The sequence below is a fragment of the Nothoprocta perdicaria genome, unplaced genomic scaffold (genome assembly GCF_003342845.1).
Source record: "Nothoprocta perdicaria isolate Ctin4 unplaced genomic scaffold, notPer1 scaffold_51, whole genome shotgun sequence".
Lineage (NCBI taxonomy): Eukaryota > Metazoa > Chordata > Aves > Tinamiformes > Tinamidae > Nothoprocta > Nothoprocta perdicaria.
Genome location: NW_020455766.1, coordinates 2,274,980 through 2,297,060, shown reverse-complemented (window position 1 = coordinate 2,297,060; position 22,081 = coordinate 2,274,980). Strand labels below are relative to the sequence as shown.

Sequence of the window (22,081 nt, the reverse complement as noted above, 5' to 3'; positions counted from 1 at the left end):
TCCCTTGAGAATGAAAAGTTTTTGGTCTCTATATTCAAAAGTTTCCCTTTACTTTGAACGTTACCAGAAAAGAGTTAAGATTCTTACAGACTCATCTCCTATTGAATCTGYGTCCAACCATTCATGGCAAACAGATGATTTCAACGTCCACCATCACCTGAACACCTTGTGTGCCTTAAGATCTACCTCATTCTCAGAAACACAGTTAGAAATGATCTAGAAGTGATAAAGACCATGTCTAAAGACCCGCTGGATTTTATCAGACGCTGCTTATCCTTAGTTACAGAGTTAGGAACTACTGTCACTCCTTTGATTATTCTCCCTTTTTAGTTSTATACAAGCACAACATTTACACTATATTCAAATATATCATTTGTATACATCAGGCTATCCATATTTTACCACATGGAAGTATCATATTATTAGTAGCTGTTTCCTTTTAATAGACTGCAGTTTGCTTTAATCCTCCTTTTTGTGCATGATCTTGCAAAAGAAAAAAGGCTTTCATACCAAGGCTCTGTTTTTATATGCAAATATACYATTTGATTACAGACATTTTTTATCCCTACATTATTATGAATATTTCTGATGGAGGTTTTATGCGTTAGATTTAGGATTTGTAAGCTATTTCCAATTTTATCTGTTTGCCATATCATCTGCAAATACTGCATCTTTGTTGATGTTGATTGGTCTCATTTACATATTTATCACACTTTTATTTTCAAAGATATTTTGCTATAAACTATTTGYGTCCGTTTCTCCTCCACGTCCTAATAGGACACACACATTTTCAAATTGAGCTCATTTCCATACATAATTTTTTCGCACTAACAATAAATCATCACTTAGAGACATCCTATTCAGTGTAATCGTTACACTTCATACATAACTGACATATGGTTTCTGAGTAATTAAAGATAAACACGAGCAGTTTACAATGCACTTTGCAACTCACTTCACAGTCCAGAGAGCTTAATGATTTTCTCTAAAGACGAGGCTAAAGGGAACCCAGCAGATTTGGGGAGAAATTAATGCCAAAAATCTAGCGACATCGAGCCAATTTTATTCCTAACACAACCAGAAACTCTTGACTTCTTCTTGCACAGCCACTGCTTGTCCCCATCCACCCATACTTCCTAAGGTTCAACCCCCTTTCCTTTCATTTCCCTGTTGTCCCTCCATCTCCTCCCTTTTGCCAGCTCTCCTACTTCTGCTAGGGTATGAGGCAGAAGAGAAGATCACAAAGAGAAATGGTGGGAATCAATTTCTTTTKAGCTTTGTCATTACACATATGTCACTGAAAAAGGCCCTGCTGCTAAAGCACATTCCCTGCTTCCATGCAGACCACTTGTGGACAAACTCCAGGACAAATGTTGGTTCAAGACTAGTCTTACCAAAATTCAGGGTGCCAGACAGGGCATATTCCAAAAGTCACACATGCCACAGAACAGCTCAGATTTACATGAGATGACCCATAGATTTCCTGTAACTAGAGAATACTAGGAAATACATTATTCAGCACTTTTACTCACAGGGTGGAGGGCTGCAGTACACAACAGAATCCTAATGGGTGTGTGATATATCGAAGATGCTCATAATTTTATCTTCAGACTCATCACCAAAATTCATGGAAATTAGATGCTTTACTCCTTATGTGCTAAGATTTTCATAACAAGTGGCTGCAAGAAACTTATCGCACACTTATCCCAGAGGACTATAAACACGTACAAAATTATCCTGTTTATTCAGTAATCAAAGAGAATTGTCTGACCTGTTGCAAATAGCAGCATTTTCCTCTCTAATCTTCCACTGATTTATTACMAGCTAAATCAAAGTTCTCAAATTAATTGTTTTCCTATAGAATCCTGCTATGGATTTTATTTATTAATTACAATGACATTCCATGTTAAACTAGCCTTTTGCTCAAAAACTCTCCTTTGACCAAGAAGCAAGAACTGCTTTCTTGCTGTTAAAAGTGTATGTGTGCGTGTGTGTGTGTGTGTGTGTGTGTGTGTGTGTGTGTAGGTGTATATATACACATTGTGACAACACAAATATAAGGGACTTGCTTACAGATTCAAGCAGCAAAAGCAGAAACTACTGTTTAAAGTAAAAAGGTTGTTTCCCAGTAAGCATTGACACAATACATACATTTTCTCTAGGTCAACAAGTCCTGTGAAAGCTCCGTTCGGAATGACTCTCATCTTGGTAAGGACAAATCTCCTGCAAACAGAGAAAAAATGTGCTGATTATTCACTATTCATAACACAGGCCTGCRCAGTGGCTGTTATCATAGATACAAGAATAGTCTCCACCATGAAGGATTCATATTCTAAATACAGCTATCATGTTCAAAGGCTTTGCGAGACTCCAACTGTCTGCCCCAGAGCAAAACAGCAGCCTATTTTTTGGCTACCTCTGGAGACAGTGAAGAGGAAAAAGCATCAGTGACTGAGTCTCAATTTCCCTTTTTGCTTTAGCCTGAAACAAACACCTGCTCACTGCAGCTTTGCTGCATGCTGYGAGAGGACGGTGCCTTTTCCATCTCTTCCTCTCTTTTAGTGTGGAAATGTGGGAAACACAGGGTTGCAGGTGGTACATACAAGCACATGAAGGATAAGCCTTAATCTGCTCCACCAATAATTTGAGGAGTCATCTAGTGTCTCCAGTCAGTGTAGCTTCAAATCCCTGTACTCATTTTCATAGTCTGTCTTTAATTCATAATATCCCACTAAATTAGGGTAGTGGAACATACAGCTCTCCCAGATGTGGACCAAGAMAACATTTTAATATCTTCTTAAATAACACAGAGTATGCTTTTTGAAGAATAAATTTTTTAAACATCATGCAAACTTTCCCAATCTCACCTTATTTTACCATAGTACATAAAGAGGACTAGTTTATAGCATCCAACAAATGAAAGCCGGGTCATCTCCTACTTTTTGAAGAAATGAGTTGTTATCTGAGGTAATTGTTTCCTATCACACATTTCATAATTCAAAGACACTGAACACAATTACGTATGTCAACATAAGATGTTTTTCAAGACACATGAATAGAAGTTGAGAAATCATGACTGAGGCATGAAAAAAAAATCCCACAGAGRGCTGGTATGTGGAAATACTGTATTTTTATATGTGAAGAACAAAAACAATGCTCAAACTCTCAAGGCGTTTAAAAAAAAAAAGCAGATTGAATATATTAGACATTACATGTTAGTTCTGTTAAAACCCATTAAAAGGCAGTATTATCATCTTAAAAAGATCACCTGTGTGACACAGATGAATACCATCATTCTATGATTCACTTTCTTAGTCTACTTTCCCACAGAAATGGAAAATAATTATTTTTTGAATTACTACAGAAGTCTTCTTTCAGTGATCATGCCTGCTAGATGATTCCTCATTTTTAATCATCTCACAGAAGTGTTTCTGAATGGCTGCTTGGAACCTCTGTTCTTATCCATCTGTGTTGCCTTATTTTATTATCTGCAGAAAGCTACAAATGGGAACTCAGCCTGCTCTCACCTACTGTGCAGTCTTGCAAATTTTAACAGTTTACCCTTCAGAACTAGAGACTGACTTTCTTACCGTTCATATATTCACAGAAACCACTTGTCTTTTTATTTCATCTAATTAATTCAGAATTTGTATGAGTATCATGTTTTAATTAAAATATCAGGAAAATAAGCATTAGTGTGATGAAATAGCACGGCGACSGATTTTTATTTTCTAATTGCCAATCAGAGTCTACCTCCTCATTCAGGTTTTTAAATTTAAGTTGTTAATATTATTCAAGCACCACAAAATCAATGGATATCTCATTTAGCTCTAAGGATGTCACTAGGATTAAACTGCGAGGGAATTTGGCCCCACATATTTTAAACATTTAAATTTATGGTAGTCTTAATCCTAAAAGATGATAAAGTCAATTTTTATTTCATTATTCTGGTTATATTTTAWGTCAGAAACAGTTTCTCCATGCTATCACACCAGAACTGCACTATTGAGATCATTATGCAAATTCCAAAGGATTAAACGGCTTCCAGAAAAGGCCTAACCTGGATTAGGCCATTGTGATGCCTCCCTAAAAACACTGCCTCGTAATTCATGCAGGGCTTTGCCTGTGCTTGGGCAGTGCAGACCTGCACACCGGGACGTGCAGAAGAGCCCGCGGGCTCAGCGCAGCAAAGCTCAGCCCTTAGCAAACCGCTCAACTTTGATCCACTTTGAAACCTTTTCTAAAATGCTTCTTTGCTTCCTTTTGCAAACTTAGAAATTCAGCTTGGTCTGAGAAGCAACCTGTATTTCTGCATGGCAATATCGTGGAACTAACGCTGTTGCTGCAGGCACAGCTCATTGGGAGGCAGGCAGTCCTTTTAGCACGGGCCTCTTCTGTGCTTTACCACCACCAGAATTTACAGCTAATAACTGAAACTAATAAAAAGACGGGAACATCAATCACATGTAAGGACACCTATGAGTCAAGCTACAAATGCACAGAGGCTGAACGTCATCAAAACGCTGAGTTTCTTTGTTGAAGGCTATGCTGTGCTAATACAGAGCCTGAATTTAGYGCCTATGTTTTTAATATCCTTAGTAGACTGTTAAAAGAAAGAATTGAAGTTTAATAGYTGAAGTCTCAAATCCGCTTCAAAAAATTAAAGTTTTGTGTTTTGAACCTCTCTGAGCAGACTAAGATTACCCTTAATGTTATAACTAACACTTAGAATTAGAATCTGCCACTTGTTGAACTATCAACCGTGTAATTAATGGGAGTCTATTACAACCACTTGAGTGCCATATCGTCAGTAAATCTCCCCAGTTCGGCATCAAGAATCAATCGGTGCTTAGCTTGAAATACTGGCTGCTCAGTAGCAATTGAGCAACATGCAGGAAATAACTGCAAAGCACAGYCTTGGCTTTGTTTAGGGGTGTCTTTTAATGCTAAAGGAATGAATATAGCYCACCTTTGTTCAAAGAGGCTTTATGAAAGGCAAACAAGATACCAAAGCAACCTCTGAAAAATGTGTGCTTAATGGAAAGATGCATTATTTGTTCTTAACAAGGAACTTGGGCATCTGCAAGGAAAACACTAGAAAGACTAGAAAGTTTAGCAGTTTAGCAGTTGGTATGGAATTAAGAAACAGCCATGTGCCCAGTAGAAGGCATGGGAAAGTTGGAAAGGGTAAACATGCACAACTCCCCCTTTTCTATTTATTGATTTATAAATGTTATACAGTTGCCTTTTTATTTTAGCCTGCTCATAAATATTTGTWTATAAAATCTACCATTACAAAACTATCAAAAATGTGTTGCTAATTAAGGTTTGACAAGTCAGGATTAAAGTAGAACTATTTCCCACAGATTTATTTATATACAAGGAGAGCTAAACCCAGTTATTTAAAATGATGATGTCCTAGTTAACAGGAAACTGCTGACACAGATAATTTACACAACTTTGTATCACAGTGAGAATAAACAACCCGAAGACATGTTGTTTCTGCATACCTATATCTAACACAAGAGAAATATCATAGTGCCAGGTTAATCACAAGGCCTACAGAAAGCATTTAATGTAAAGAACAGATTTTAGCAGGTATTGATGAAATGATCCTGCATAACCCTGTAATCATTTTTTAACAGACGAGCAGATTTATCAAGCTTTTTTTTTTTTTTTTTTTTTTTTTTTTTTTTTTTTTAAATAGAGGGAAGGCCAGACTTAAAGGGAAAAAGAACATCCATAAAAAAAGTCTTTCATCCAGTCCCACCTGAATCTAGTGATGGAAATCAGACTTTAAAAAACAAACAAAAACCTTGATAAATCACACGATTAAAACTGGATTAATAGGGCTGCTTCTGTCAAGCATCTCTAAAAAACAAAGTCCACACAAAGCACGTAATATGTTCACACTAACCACACTGACGTATTGTACATACAGTACATTGTATATATAAATACAATATTGTATTTAAGCTAACTATGTGTAGGTGAAACTGTATGTATTTTGCATGTTCACCAAATGARGAGTTCTCAGACACTGGTCCCACATGATTTTTCCTGAACTGAGTGGAGGAACAACTTGGCAGCGGGTGCCAGCAGAATTCCCTCCATCCCTGGTAGCTTCCTTCCCTTGGAAAACATTCCCCTTAGTAGGGGGATCTTATTAGACCAGCAAACAAACAAACAAACCAAAAAAAAAAAAAAGTCCTCTGTCTATATCTGCCTTATAAGCATGGATGAATTTAGGTCTTTCAAAACTGTCTTTAAAACCCATTTCTCTCATCTAAGTCACACACAGTTAATCAGAAAGTGTTGYTGTGTAGAATTATCTTCCCTGGCTCATGTAAATCGCAAATTCAYGGCACTAAAATCAACGATATCAAGCATATACTATAAACTTTCTAAACTTAATGACCAAAGGAAAATAAAACAAAAAGCAAAAAAAGATTCAGTGATCATAGTGCTAAATCGCTAAATTCAGTTCCAAAGAAATAAATGTGATAGGATTTTGAAGAACATTTTACTTTAATCTCTGAGGTAATAAAGTAATGTTATCACCTTCTAATCCTCTGCAGCAATGTGTATTTTTGTCAGACACAAAGATTTACTGTGAAATTTAATTACCCTCCTTTGTAAATTTTTTTTTGTCATTTCTTTGTTTCTGTTTCTTGCTTTGCAGATGTGCTGGAGGTCCCAGCACAAGCCACGGTCAAGTCTTTGATTTACATTAAGAGCAGACAAAATGATGCCAAGACCTATTTGCATAGTTTCTTGCTCTTGATAAAATGCAAAAATAAACAAAATTCTACCTTTTTTTTTTTACATATACACATTTTTAGTTGATAAGTCACTACAAACTAGTAAATGAGGGACTAAATCTTTATTTATTTATTAAGCAAATATAACTGCAGTATTTATTTTAATGCCCAAAGCATTAAATCAGCAGTCTAAGTGGAAGATCATAGGGATCTTCCACACAAAGGAGCTTGTGGCTGCTTTCTGACACATCCCACCTCCTGTCAGCAAGGAGTGGAATCCAAAACTATTAAATTAAATACTAAATCATCACAAGAAAAACTTCAAAGAAATCTTCAGGCTAAATGCCAAAGGTTGGGTTTATTTGCTTTCTGTTTTTTTATGTCTTCAGAGGGCATTCCTATCACATTATCAAGCTCTCTTCCACAGGCACGAGCCTTTAATTAGAAATAAGAGGGCAGGGATTATTAGCTGCCTCAGTTCCAAGAGGTGCTGAGGTTTGGCCTTCAGAAGAGAGGSGACATGACAAGCACAGGCCCTGACAAAACCCTGCTCACACCGTAACACCGCTTGCCTTTTCAGAGCGCCACTCCATCTTAGGGAAAACCTAAAACCAAGCTGGATACTTTCATTAATGGCAATTCACGTGACTAATTTACAGATTCACTTCAAAAAGGAGACTGCACATCCAAATGAGGAAGGAAGAGTTTGCAGGGAGCCCGAGATGCACATTAATGGGGCTTGCCTTGCACACATTTAAATTGACTTCCAAGAGCCAGACCATAATCCTTTGGCCCCCSGTCCCATCTGGCTGGAAGCTCCTGATCCCTGCATTCACACACTGTGCCCGGCCCACGGTTAAGTCAGCTGCTCACCCACTTTAAATGCTTCTACAAAGACTAGCTATCTAGTCTGTGCAGCTGGTTAACRCATGCGGGATAGTAACGGGAGGTGAAGGTATCTCAAAGGAAAACTATGCAAAGTTCATTTTATGAAGACTTAAAATGAACATCTCAATGAAATCTAACAGAACCGGTGGACAAAATAAAAAGACATCAAATCCTGACAAAGAGCTAGGTCAACTAAAAAGAAAAATGAGTACAAGAATTTCAGACAAGTATCTGGCATCCTTTCCCTTTTATTTCCAAGATAAACAGCTCCAYATCCGCTTTCGCACGCAAAGTTACTCCCTAAGTTCACATAGGAAATTTGTCACATAGCCCAGGCTTGAACCCAGAGTTTCAGTCTAGTGCCATAAGCACAAAGTCACCTTTCTTTTACATCATATAACTTTCAAAAGGAGAGAAATGGAAGCAATCTGTTTACAGCTGGCAGCCACAAACAGTAATAGAGAAACTAATGAAATGTTAAATTTTAACAAGGCTATATTAAAGTTAAATTCATAAAGTGCAAAGCATTACAGCTGTGCTCTGCGGGACAGCAACACCACCCTTCTATTCGGCTGCAGAAGGCACCATCAATATGAAAGCCCCATGTCCTCCTCTCAGGTGTGCTGCAGGGGAACCTCTGTGACACCTGGAGTGATATAAGTAGCCACCCCTGATAAATAAAAATGTTTTGGTTTGTGCATCATTAAACAATGCAATGCACGGGCAAAGYAAATACAATTAGAGCTGGGATAATAAAGTTATTAGTGATGCCTCTCTGCTTTGCAGATCGGAACGTAAAAAAGCAATATGCTCAGCAGCTCATGAAAAAATCACTCCTTAATCTTTACTGCTGGACTCCCTTAAAATCAATTTCCTTTTTTTTTGAATTAGAGTAAAAGCATAATGAACAGTGCTAGAGGCAGTCTTATTCTAGATTTAGTGAACACTTGCTTGGCATAATAATGCCACCCAGCAACAAAAAGCTGAACAGAAACACTTTAAGATCACACGGCTCATGTCACATTGGGGAATGCCCTGATACTGTAATAGCAAAATGCACCTCTCCCTACATGGTCCCATTTCCCCAGCAGGGCTCTGGCACTGCTCAGAGGTGCAGAGCGAGGCTACTGCAGGATCTCTGTTTCTTCCCGAGCCCAGCTCAAGTCAGCTAACACTGGGCCCCWTGTAGTTAACACCTGATAAGCAGGGAGGAGGAAGGACAGAAAAATGCTGTGAAAAAATTTGCTTCAGCTAAAGCACCAGACTGCAGAAGAGGTCAAGCGAGATGCTTGCAAGCTTATTCCACCCTCCGCCCTCCACACCTCCTCTTTAGTTTTCAGAAAACACGTTATGTTTAGTCTCAGCACTGATAAACTTCTCATTTTAGGACAAAGCATCCACTGTCCACAGCAACATGCTCATCCCCCACGGCACTGCAGACAGCTTCTCTCCGAGGTCACTCACACACGCAGTTAAAAATAGAGCTGTAAGACACATAAATACTCTGCTGGAATAGAGTGAGGTGCATTTGGAGATGCAGAGTTAAGAAATCAGGCAGAGAAAAATCAAGATGGCAAAAATCACAACCAGAAAAAGAAATGCAACAAAAGTACTTTCACTCAATCAGATGGGACATAACTGCACTTAGTGCAGTTTCTGTACCACACTTAGTTGCTCTACACAAAAATAAAGTTGGAAAGTTGYTGACTGACAAAACTCTGACAGCTCAAGCTAGTTGCCTGAGTATGTTAACCAATTCTGCAAAGAAAACGTTTGGCAAAGAAAATTTTGGCAAGGAATGCAGCAAATACAAAGGAAACCCTTGTCCAGAGCAGAATTGCTGCAGAGACACCCCTGCCAGCACAGGCTGGTTTCTTAAAGCATCTTTTGGTACAAGAGTGTTGCTCAGCTCAAGGAATTCAGCTAGGTGGAAGTCAAATGCAAAGGCTTCCTAGGCTTCCTGAGTCACCTGGACACGTGAAGCACTGTCGAGCACTGCCAGGCACTGCCTGGACTCTGGATTCCTCTCCAGGATGGATACAGAGAAGAGAGGTTTTAACTGCTAGAGGTGTGCTAAGAACAAACAAACAAAAAAATCCAAAACAAACAAAAAACTCTACCATCACCACAAAACAAAGGCAAAACAGTAAGCTAAACTGCATTTAGAATTGTTTCAATTACTGTCAAAGGTGTGCTGTGAAAAGTATTTTGAGTTAGACAAATAACAGAAGTGATAGAAGTTATCCTGTCTTGGTTACAGGAAAAACCCAGAAAATATCCTGTCTTGGTTACAAGAAAACCCAGAAAATAGCATTAGCTTTATTTTTATAACTAGCTACATTATATTGGTATCAATTTAAAGAGACCATCCTCTTTTCCCACGTTTTACTTGCATGGGCTTTGGACAAACGTACAGCATGCGATAAGTATGCAACCTTCTTAAAATGTGACCTTGATAGCTACAGTCATGTTTATGATGAAGATGCATTAAAAATTCATTTATCCTGGGCAAACTTTCAGCACTGCATCTATGTGTATTAAGAACTTCCTGACAAGCAGCTCCTGGGTATTTTGTTTTACCACCAAGAGTGCTCTACTTTGTGATCCTTTCTGTGGTCAATCTGGGAATGTAAACAGGGTTACAGGAAATAGCTATAATCCAATCAATTTGTCCTCTCTTCCCCCCAGTATTATTGTCTTCAAAAGACAGGGCCAGTCATTTCAACTTTTTTCCTGCCTCAATAACATATCAAGAAATAKCTCACCTCTCGGCAGGCCAAGAACAGCTGAGGTCCCAGCAGAAAAGCCAAGGCTGTTATTTCTGTGCAATACTTCTACCTCTAAGACTTTAGGACTTTATGTTGATAGGCCCATCATACATGATATTTTTATCGACTTAGACACACCGTCCAGAGAYAAAATTCTGTAAGTTGTGGGCTGTAGATTTCATGCTGAAGCCAAAACTTCCTTTAATGAGCATTTTTTTCTGCCAAAAGTATTGCTGAAACATCACTGTCTGACAAATCAGCAAGTAGCTTACCTGTTTCCCTTCATTTTGTTTGACAAATTCTTTAAAGAGGAGTTGGTTTACTTTTTAACTCCCTTCTCACCTGCATTCTCATAGATTTTATATCTATCTTGTTTAATTGGACACAACTGAAATATTAATAATAAAATGGAAAGCGAGAGACCCACTGTCAATTCCTGTGATTTGCACGCACTGTCCAATAAATAAAAGGGTCTCCACTGAATATTTGGGTTCATTTAAAAATGTCCAGAGATTTGTTTGAAGTTGTAATGAGATACTGATACAGAATTTTCAGAAACAGGATAAAGAAGAGCACCTGGAAACTCGGATATTACTGTATTATTTTTCTCTGGATCACAGCATGAGCTTTGTAAACATCAATATTCTCTCTGCTATTCAATATGCACTGGTTCTTCTGAGCAAGCACTTTCAGTGCCAAACACAACTAACTCAACTGGCAATCTTGAGAAAACAGCATCTCCCAAAGAGGGGTCCCAAATGCCAACCACGTGTGCTCTGCCATCGAGACTTGGGTTGACACAGGTAGAAACACATTCAGGGCCTGYCATATGCTCCTGCATCTCTCAGTGATGAGTGGAACACTTCCTCCTCCTTGCATTTTAAGATGCACACCTGAATTTTAAATAGCTAGATTTTGAAATAATAAATACATTCAGAATAAATGTGTGCRTTGTACTTTCAGAGTGCTTCTTGARTATGAATTTTCAGAACGGTGACAGGACAAACTGGGCCTGCCCATGGCATAGTGGGAGGTTGTGGAACTCCTTCATAAAAGAGCTGAATAGACAAACCTAGGAAAACACTTCCTTTTCAACACCTAACCTCAGTGGATGAGAGTTCTAATTCTGCCCCTTTCTTCCAATCCCCTAGGTCAGCTTTCTTGAATTATGAGATGTTTGAGCAACTACAATAAGTGGCTTCTTGCTTTAGATTGGATAAAATCTGAATAGAAGAAACAAGGGTAGCTAAAATGATAAGTTTTCAGTGTAAAGGTAGAGGCCCTCCAACACCAGCACTGGGCCTGCCTACCATAGTATAAATAATCTGAAACTAGAGTGAACAGCGAGGTGACAAATGTGATCGTGACTAGCAACTCCGGGACTGGGCAAAAAGAGCTGCAGTAATAGGAGATAGGCTTCCTTCTTCATATAATGTGTAGTTGCGCTGTGCAACTCCCAGTCATGGGATAGCAGATATTCAGGAAGAACTGCATGATTTCATGGAGAAAACAAAACAAAACACAAACAAACAAAAAACAAACAAACAAAAAAAAAAAAAAAAAGAAGGAAGTTAACTATCAAGTTGCCTTTCTGGTAGTGCACTGTTATCTGTCATTATCGGGATGCTGGGCTAGGGAGATCCTTGATCCAACCCAGAGCTCCTCTATTCTCCTAAGGAAATTTCTAATAACTCTTCCTGTTCTTCTCATCTCTACTTCATTCCCTCACTTGCTAATGCTCCATGAACACCAGCTCTCTTTCAAACATGTAGCCTTATCATCAGCGTGCAGTTCAGCAAGCAAAGCGTTCTCCCACTGACACGTATCCAAGACCTACCAAACACTGACCCTTAGAGATGTCTTTCTCCAAGTCCCAACACATACTCACAGGATAAAGTTCTGCTGTGTTATTGCAGCTTGCTCCRTTTTGCCTTTACTGGCTAACCAATAGAAAAAAACAAGTAACAAAAAACCTCCACTGAGATGTACGTCAGAGGAGCAAGGAACCTTCACCACAACTTTGCAAAAGTGGGAATTTTGTTTTGATATGAGCAAACGAGCACAAATGCCACCTATCCCGCCCCCACTAGAAACTGTGAATCTTTGAGTCATTGAAATATGAAGTATTTCCCATTTCTCAATATTTACAGTTGGTGTAAGGCTTTGCACATTAAAGAGAAGAAGGTTATTCTTCAGGTCAAAACAAATAAAGGATTATTCCCTTCTCAATGGCAACAGATCAGGCAAAGCGTAAAAGTAAAACTGGGGTAATATTTTCAGAGCTGCACWCATACTCCTATTTCATCTCACAGAAGGCTCTATGGGACATTTTTAAAAATAAATACCTYACTATCAAAGCCTTACTCCACTTACTTGAATAACAATAACATTAAMAGAATACCCTAGCTCTCTGCCAACTCTTTTACTAGGTCATTTTGCCAATTTCTGTAAAAACAGATGAAATACATTGCCACTGTCCAAGAATTTGCAGTTCTCCCTCACTGTTTCACCTCAGGTTTTTTTCAGTCCCAATTACTTTCTTCAAAACAATCTTTCTTTCAAGATGGCTCTTTTATACTGGTTAAATCAGACTGCAATACCTGATCTACTGCAAAATACTCGGAATCAGAAACTCAGCCACAGCAGAGTTTCTTCTATCATACGTTAGGTGCTTAAAGAACTAAATTACTAAGTGAAAGGCAATCTCCTCTTCACATCACTGTTTGTGGATGACATGAGACAGCATCTCTCAGAGGAGGGACAGCAGCAGTAGGAGAGATTTCCTTTCAGCATTGTAAAGCAGACTCAGATTCATGATACTCCCAAAGCTCTGGCTTTGCAGGACTTTCTTGCTGCATTGTTTTTCTAGTATCTTCCCTCCTCCTTTTTCATGGTCAAGATAGTAGTTTACACCCTCTTTAAATAAAAGGTCCAGTACCGTTCTGACCTCTTTATCTCAAAAAAAAAAAAAAAAGATCTATTAACATTAGGAAAGGCAAACAGAAGGGCAAAGAGTTTGATCAAAGGCAAGAAATGGCTTCCATTAGTGAAATAACCAATTTGACTAGGACTTTTCACCCTGTAAAACATAATAGGATTCTAAGAGAGATCTACAAAACATCTGAGAGGGTAGGCAATGATCAGTTACTTACCATGTCTTCCATTACAAACACTACGATACATCACGTGAAACTAGAGGTAGCTACATTGAAAGCACACAGGAAGAGGTAGTCCTTCACACAACACACAGATGGCAAAACTCCTTCATACAGCTTGCATGGAGGCAAAAGGCAGACATGGGTTAAAGGGCAGACTGGACAACAATTTGTGGAGAGAGCATTCAGGGTAACTAAAGATACAAACAACAAGAGTCTCAAGCCCAGGGCTGAAAGAAGATGCAGCCTGGAGGAGCATCGTGGTAATAGATCTCAAAGGCATTCCGATTCTTACTCTATCCTTAGAATTTCTTAAGTATCCCTRTTGTATGCAGGATGCTTGGCCTGTCCTAGCAAAGGTCTCCATGCCTTCCTACAAAGGAAAACCTTCTCCAACATCTGCCTTTGCTGGGCAAGTAGCCCTACCCATTAGCTCAGGCACAGGTGAGAAAAATAAAGGGGTGATAATTTCTGCACCTGCAGAAGATCCTTATTATGCCATACAACATCTTTGTGAAGCTTTTGGACTGGACCACGTTCTAAACAAGACAAGGGGCTTAGCTTTCTTACAGTAACTGAAAAACTGTGTTTTTTACTTAAAAGTTGGTTGCTGAAAGTATCCAAACAATACTATATCTGTGCCTATCAAGACTGGACAAAAACAAAGGTATCTTCTTGGTGCACTGAAACAGACATTTCTGACCTACAAAGCTATATTCAGCAGTACTGACTATCTTTCTATCTCCATATCTATTTCAAAGTAAAATCTAACATTTTCAAAAGCAGACTAAGGTTTCACAGTGTAGCTATCTAGCCTGCTTTCTTTATGAAGACTTGTAAGCTTACGTTCTAATTAATTCCAGTTGATAATTATGGTACATTTCCAAGATATCAAAGGCTGTAGTCTTTAAAGATGACCAAGTAGACTTCAGGATAAACTAGGAACAGAAGAGCAGTGTTTTTACTGCAGGAAAAAAAAAAATTACTGTGATACAATATCACAGTAAATACTTAGAGACCAATATGCAGTCCCTGCTCAAGCAGCAGCATCTTTTAACTAGTTAAAGAATTTAGAGCCTGAAATTGGAAATTGTATAGCCTAAGATAATCACTAACAGTAAATACACTAATAAATGAATGCACTGACAATTAATAAATACACCATTAAGGTAATAAATACTGTTACTCGGTCAGATTCCAGATTGGTGCTGAAAGGTGTCTACATCCCTAAGACTTTGTTTTACTTTTATTAGCAAGCACTTTTTTTTGTTTTAATTCTGAATAAAAGTATATTAAAAAAGCAACAACAACATACACAAAACAAACAGAAAACTATCCCAGGACTCAGGCAATCCGTGCTTCCAGAGAAGAGGCAGGCAAAGGGGTTCCTCTGCCTGAAATGTCCCTAATTCAGGAATATGATAAGCCCCATTCACTCCAGTATATCAGTTAATGAGTGTGTTTAAGCAAATGCTTCGATTTCTTTCTTGAGTAACAGCAGTGCTTTGATTCAGGACCACAAACAGCAGCTGTAGGCTTCTCTCTTTGATCTTGGAATTAACAGAAGGAGTCCTTGTGTAATTGCCTACATTACACGCCTGGAATTAGCATGCAGCTGACTGCATCGACAGCAAGAGAGAGGCTGAAGGGAGTAAAATCTGCTCAGTGCTGGCTAAGTGTGAAGTTCGTGAGCCCACGTGATGGCCAGAGGGCCTCCAGCTGAGCAAAAACTGCATGAGTGTGAGCCTGATAAATTTTCCTGAGCTCACTTCATATATCAGAAAGAGGAATCTAGACCCCTGTGTACTCACTGGAGGTGTGAAATTAAATGCCTTTTCTCTCAGAGAGAAACTGAGGACAGAAAAATGAAACACAGAATAGAACTCTGCTTGAAAACAGGAGGAAAATAAATCAGCAACAAATGGATTAGCCTCAGATCGGAACACCCGGAGCAGCCTGATCTGGAACAGCAGAGCTCTCAGGGCTTGTGTTTTCTAAATTAGTTTTAATAAAAGMGAATCAATAGCTCGAATTATGAAGAAGGACAAAAGCACAGATCAAATTGATCAAGGTTGTAGCTTATCATTATAAGCTACAGGGTGTCATCTCTTGCCTGAAGGAGATAAGGCGGTAGAAGAATCCACTTGCAGCTTTTCAGTATCTTTCTCAGAACAGCTGTTGGATACAACAGCAGGTTGGATACAGAGCCTGTAAATGCTCCTGCTTATCCAAACACAAAYATAACCTCCCCTTCCTTTTCCTTTCCTCAGCAGGGAAAACAAAACAAAGCCCCAACAAAAACAAAATAAACAAAAGACAACCACAGATTTTTGAATCCTATGACCTGAACATTAAGGCAAAAACTCACCAGTAAGCTGGGCACAAGCAGACAAACAAGCACAATATGTCCTTTGGGGTATATAGGATGAAATCCTCAGGTGAAGAGATGCTTGTTCAATTTTTTTGGAAAAGTAGCTCTCCAGGGAGCTACTGGAAGGTTGGGAAGGGGTATTGGAGGAAAGGGTTCAGGAGTTTGCTCTCCATCTAAGAGCTGGACAGGCATATCCATCTTAACAGTGTTCCTCATTGGAGTCGAGGGCAGGTTTGGGATCTCAGGGACCTGGGTGCAACTCCTGGATGCCATAAGACAATGGGATTTGTAGCTGCCAGAAGGCAAAGGGATTTGTGCCTCATTTATCTCTTTGTAAAACAGGTGTAATAATAGGAATCTTTGCAAAGAACTTTGCCACTAAGCAAGGAAGAAAAGTACTACCAGGCCTACTGCTTTTTTTTTGGCATAAAAACTTGGAATTATGAACAAATCCCAAATAAATGTGTATAGTTTAAAGCTATCCTAGCTTTTCATGGCTGTTTTAATTCCACTTATAATTGACATGCAGTTCCGCTAGAGCAGGGCTGGCAGGTTTCAGCAGCAGGAGCCCAGCCCTGCAAAGGCCTTCCCCCAGGCACGGAGCYGCACGGCTGCTCCCGGCAAGACCTCACCTGGAGCTTGAGAGGAAAGGGAAAAGTTACAGCACAGAAACACCCTAAAAGGGAGGGAAAACAAGGCAGTATTCCCAGCTGCCTCCGGGTAAGAAAGGAAGGACCTTACTTCAATAAAGTGCTTAATAGCTAGCAGTCTCCTCCCCCAATAATGAAACTGAGGAAAACCATATTCCAGTGCTAAACAGCTTTCCAAGTCTCACTTGGACTCAAGATCAGCAACCTGTGGCTTTCCTGGGTCTGCTGCATGTGGAAGGTTTATACTGCTCATCACAGAAAGATCACCATGAGTTCCCCTTGCAATGGGGTTTTATCTCAAACACTGAGCATTAGCTCAGGAGCATGAGCACTCCATAGGAAACTAAATCACTGAAATAAAAGAATAATAATGAAAAAACCAACAACAACTAAAAACACATTTTTGAGGGCCTCAGACTAAATCACAAAGAACAAAAAATAAACAAAATTTTTGCCTCAGATATCACTTTCTTATTTAAATTAAGCTGAGTGCAATCCACCAGCCCTGAATATATTTAATCAAATAGAGTATAATTGAAAAAGTTTTTGGCACACCGCATGACATCCCAGAGGTGCGAGTGCAATGCAGGGTACTGATAACCTCTGTTAACCACCATTCATCCTCCGGCTGAATAGCTGGCATCAGTTATATGGGCTTTGTGCTCATATATAGCACATAAGAGTCATTTCCATTGTTGCAGCTGAATTATAGATAAACAGTGAAAGGGAATAATAACCTTATAATAATAGAATATGTGACAGATGTATTATGGAAAGTCGTTCAGTTAGTCTAGCAATGAGCACGGTTCAAAGCCTATCTAGGATAGGCTTCCACCTTCCTAATAAATATTCAGAGACTTCTTAAATCTTCAGGAACATGATATTGAACATATGACAAAAAAAAATCAGTTTAGATTCATAAGTGGTTTTTATTACATCCTATCAGAAGTAGATTTCATAATATTTTGTAASAAGCAGTGTCTTTGCCAGAAGACAGAGAACTCCCTCAGCTAGAGAAGTCACAGGTTGACTGCGAGTCCAATGAAATAAACACAAGGCCAATTATGATTCAAGTGTAGTATAAGTTATTTTCTATTCAGTCAGGAAGAAATGATTTCCCCAGCAGTGTTACTTGCATATAATGATTACTGGATATAAGCCAAGTTAAGAAAATGATGGAAAAACAAATTAGATGGGTTGCAGATCAGTGGCTTATCTTGACTGCTCACCTTGAAGGCACAGTTTGAAGAACATAATATACAGGACCAGGTGTCAGGATATTTGAAGCTTCTACCCTCCTTACTCCTGATATTTCATACTAGAATTTCTAAACAGAAATAAACATTTCAAGCAGGAATAAAGCACGAGGCAGCACATCTTGCCATTTTAAGGACATTTGCTTAATTAAAAGCAATGATAGCTTTGCTTTTAATTATCTTCTGGCAAAGATAATTAAAGGGGTATAAATTGTGTAAGAACATGGCTTTGTCTGATATTCTCATTTTTATATGCAGCTATTTATGAGTCATACGAGAAAAAAATTGCCAAGGCTCCTTAATTTTTATTAGGTGACACTTCAGTACTGATGACCAAGTGCTAAGGCAACGCAGTAAAACACAAGGCCCAATATTACAGTACAATCTAACAGAAATCAATAGGAATTCTTCCACCAATTTCCAACATGCACTGCATAAACTTCTYATCACATGCGTAAGCCTGAATAATGGGAACAGAGGTGAACCAATCTGTGACGTAACGRTAGTCTCCTTATGCAGAGATGGAGCTGTCCTCATCAGAGCTTTTAACCAAAAAAGATGAGTTGGCCTCACATTCTCTGACTACCCAGCCACAATCAGCAAATGTTCTGTACATTAAGTGCCGCACATCTTATCTAGCTGATAGAATTCACTACAAGAGACTTGGTTAACTATGTTTGGTTTTGCTTTGGGACAGTAAAAATGACAGTCAGCGTTACCACCAAACCTGAAACGTCATCACAAAAGGTTTCGTATGTCCCCTTCCAGAAGCAGGATTTGAAACACTGATGTGTTTCCAAGATTGGTATCACTCTTTACAAGATCCTCTGCTCCAGTTACTGCACCCTTGCATGATCTCATTTTTGCTGGTTTGTATGGTAAAAGGTCACTTAAGTTCCAGAGAGGAGTTGGCCTTGTAAGGAATAAAAGACTCTGCAATTTTTTGTAGCTCATTACTATGTTGAAAACGTATGCCATTAATTTACAACCCTTGAGCTGTAGGGTTAGATACAGTACTTGGTATTTCAGTGCTTTTGTTTATTACCTTTCAGACCTCAACAATTTGTCTTTAAGGTAACATCTATATCTGTTCTTGCAAACAGATCATTCAAATAATAGGCATGAATACTGGTTATTCTCTCCTCCTTTCTCAGGATAAGGCATGCTCTGCAGCAACAAAAAAAATGAGYGTTTGTTCAGAGTTTGACAGTTGTAAAGGATGTTTATCTCCTAGGGCTTTGTTTGCTGGACTGCAGTTTTTAAAAGATTATTTCATGCTGCAAAAGTAACAGTCTACATAACTGCTCTTATTGTACTCCAAACCAATAATCAYGGCACGTGTATTGAGTTGTAGAAGAAGAAATAATATGCAATGAAAGTACAGAAAGACACAACTAACTTTGTGCATGCTTTTTGACTTTCACACCTCCTTTACCCCAGGGTAATCCTCTGCATCTCACACACGCGTCCTCTGCTCTCCACTTACCTGGCAGAGTGGCAGAGGCAACCTCTGATGCTGCAGGCACTGTTATTCCAGCAGTGGGATAGCAGTGAACACCTAGCAATCAGTTTGAGATATATATATATACACACATACTTTCAGAATGTATTTTCAGTCACAACCATTTCTTCAAAAGCAAAGAGGTTTTTTTTTTTTCTCCCTCCTCTTAATGAATCTTCTCTTAATGAAAAAGCATTAGACTGCATGTGCCACCCAAATATAATTKGGAAGCATGCTATTAGGCAGGCCAACACCAGAAGCAGATGCTGTTGGCATCTGCTACAGAAGCAACCAAAACATAGTTATGCTGGAAAAAGGACTTTCTAAATGATGGAACTCAATGCCATGGAAGCTCCCATAGTGATGGCAGCAATACTTTATGAGGAAGATCACAGTTAGGTGTCCATACAGTCTAGATACACTTTCTTCAGAGTGCCCTATGGAAAAAATGGCAATAATTAAGACTTCTGGGACTCATGGTCTTTTAGAATCTGAAATGTACACAAATCTATTGAGTTTGCACCAAACGTTCAGCACTTGCATGCAACAGAACCTAAAACCTAAGCTGTTATTCATTAACGTACAATATCAGAATAAGGCACTTAACAGAAACACATAAATCCTTTGCATGACTGTGGAGACACTAGTGAAGCACTACAAATAAAAACAGCAGCTTCCCATGCCTCCAAGGTTCACAAGCTTTCTGTAGAAGACAAAGTCTTCAAGGAGACATCCGAGTGTCTCCTTGAAGTACCCCCTGCCTTATTCCCTGTTTTAGCTGATAACCACCACTTTCAGTTTGGAGGAAATTAATCAGATGAATCTACACCTAGAACCAAGGACGTGTCTTGTCAGCCTAAACCAAAGAAATAAAAAATCAAAATCTTTCAAAGCCTTGAACAAAGAGCCAGGTCTCTGCTTTCTAGAGCACTAGAGCATTTCTTCCAGACAGCATTCACATCTCTAACAAGCAAAATGGTCAAGTATAAGCTGGTGCTACCCTAACCCTGAAGCTACATGGCTGTCCCTGCTAGACCTGGGCAATGCTGCCTCTTTGTCTGGCTCTTCATGGAGACCCAGATCCCCATGTTGAGCTTGGGGAGCATTTCAGTAAAGCACTGTACCTATGTGCTCGATGATGAATGAACCCCAACCAAACTCTGTATTTTAAGCCCACACACTACACAAACATCAGCAATATTATGTGGCAGTTACCCATATAGAAATGATGAAAACAAAAAACGTATTTGCCACGTGTATACACTGCTACATTGGGTTAAAAAAAGGAAAACTATATATATACATACACACATATATATATATCGTTCACATATTTTTGAAGGCATGGATATAGCGCTACGGAGACATATACAGAAAATAGCTAAATTTGTAAAGGGTTTCCAAAGGCTTTCCAAATAGTGCACCWCATGCAACCCTGCTGACAACAGATCTACCAGTTATCTCCAGCTCAAATGTCCATGAAAATCTCCAGCTCAGCTGTCTTTAAATTACTGAGTGTAGCACCACTGTAAAACACTGTTCTTCTAATAAAGTGGCAGAAACTAATATAAGAGCAGAAATGAAAACAGTGGAAAAGGTGATGATGAAAAGGTACCACATCAATAAAAATATATTTGAAGGAGGGAAAAAAACAACAACAAAAAGAAATGGTATATGCATCACTTCAGCATTACAAAATAGTAGAGCTATGATTTTGTATTGTATTATTTAGGAGATTCAAAAGAGCAGACCTGAATTGTGTGCTGCTGAGCACAAAGCCTTTCCGTGATGAGAAATGGTTATTGGAAAGGAATACAAATGTGCAAGAGTGGGTTTTTTTTTTTTTTTCCTCCCTTCTCTCTTTTCTTTTGAGCATGGAAATATATTCCCTTAGGAGTATCATCTGGGGAATCAGGCCCCCACCTATGCCCCACCTATGCCACTGATTTGTGACCCTGTGCTCTTGAAAAATTGCTTGTCCRTTACATCCCATAAATTAGACTATTGTGAAATGGATAAATATGTTTACCTACAATACCAGGAATGTTACMAGACTTTTAAATATTTTAGAAAAGTTTTGATGCTCCTAAGAAAACTTATGGAAAAGTTATGATCTTTGGAAAAGTTTTCCAAAGGGTCTGGTTTAAAAAAAGCGTCTACTAATTTAAACAATTAAATACATATTTCATTTATGCTTTCAAAAACCATTTTATTCTTCCCTAAAGTGGTTTCCTGTCTACTGCAACAGCATAAAGCCCTGAATCTGCACTTATGCACAGATGGATAGTTTGACACGTATGATCCAGCCCACAGGAACTCACTGGAGCTGCTCGGGTGAGCAATTAGGATGTGCATGTTTGTGGAATCAAACCCCAGATTTTATTGTGTGGTCTTCCCTCACAGGGCCACTAACGCTGACTTTGGAGGACTGAAAAATGAGGTTTGGGCTTCATCTGCCATGGCAACAATATACTGCAGATAGGAAATTATAGCCCCAGGGCTGTGGATACAGCGAGTATTTGCCCAAATCAGTAATTTCACCTAGACACAGTTGTTGCTCTGACAGGGCATTTCTTGTTTTGCTATCATTTTCTGACATAGTCTGTGCTTCTTTTATGACACTCCAGTAGCCAAAGAAAGAAAAAGAGAATTTCCACTGCAGTTCTGTTCACCAAGGATGACTTAAGGGACAAAGCAGATTTTTTTAGTGTCACTCCCCTGCTCTCACCTA

General features: G+C 38.9%; 1 protein-coding gene across 2 annotated transcripts in view; it reads right to left on the bottom strand.

Annotated features, from left to right (window-relative positions):
- Positions 1–22,081, bottom strand: part of LOC112954834 (follicle-stimulating hormone receptor) — a 77,346-nt gene that overhangs the window by 46,624 nt on the left and 8,641 nt on the right. For both annotated transcript variants that reach the window (XM_026048098.1, XM_026048099.1), the window contains exon 2: positions 2,152–2,223. In XM_026048098.1, coding sequence (XP_025903883.1) covers positions 2,152–2,223 — 72 coding nt within the window. The remainder of the gene's footprint in view (positions 1–2,151; positions 2,224–22,081) is intronic.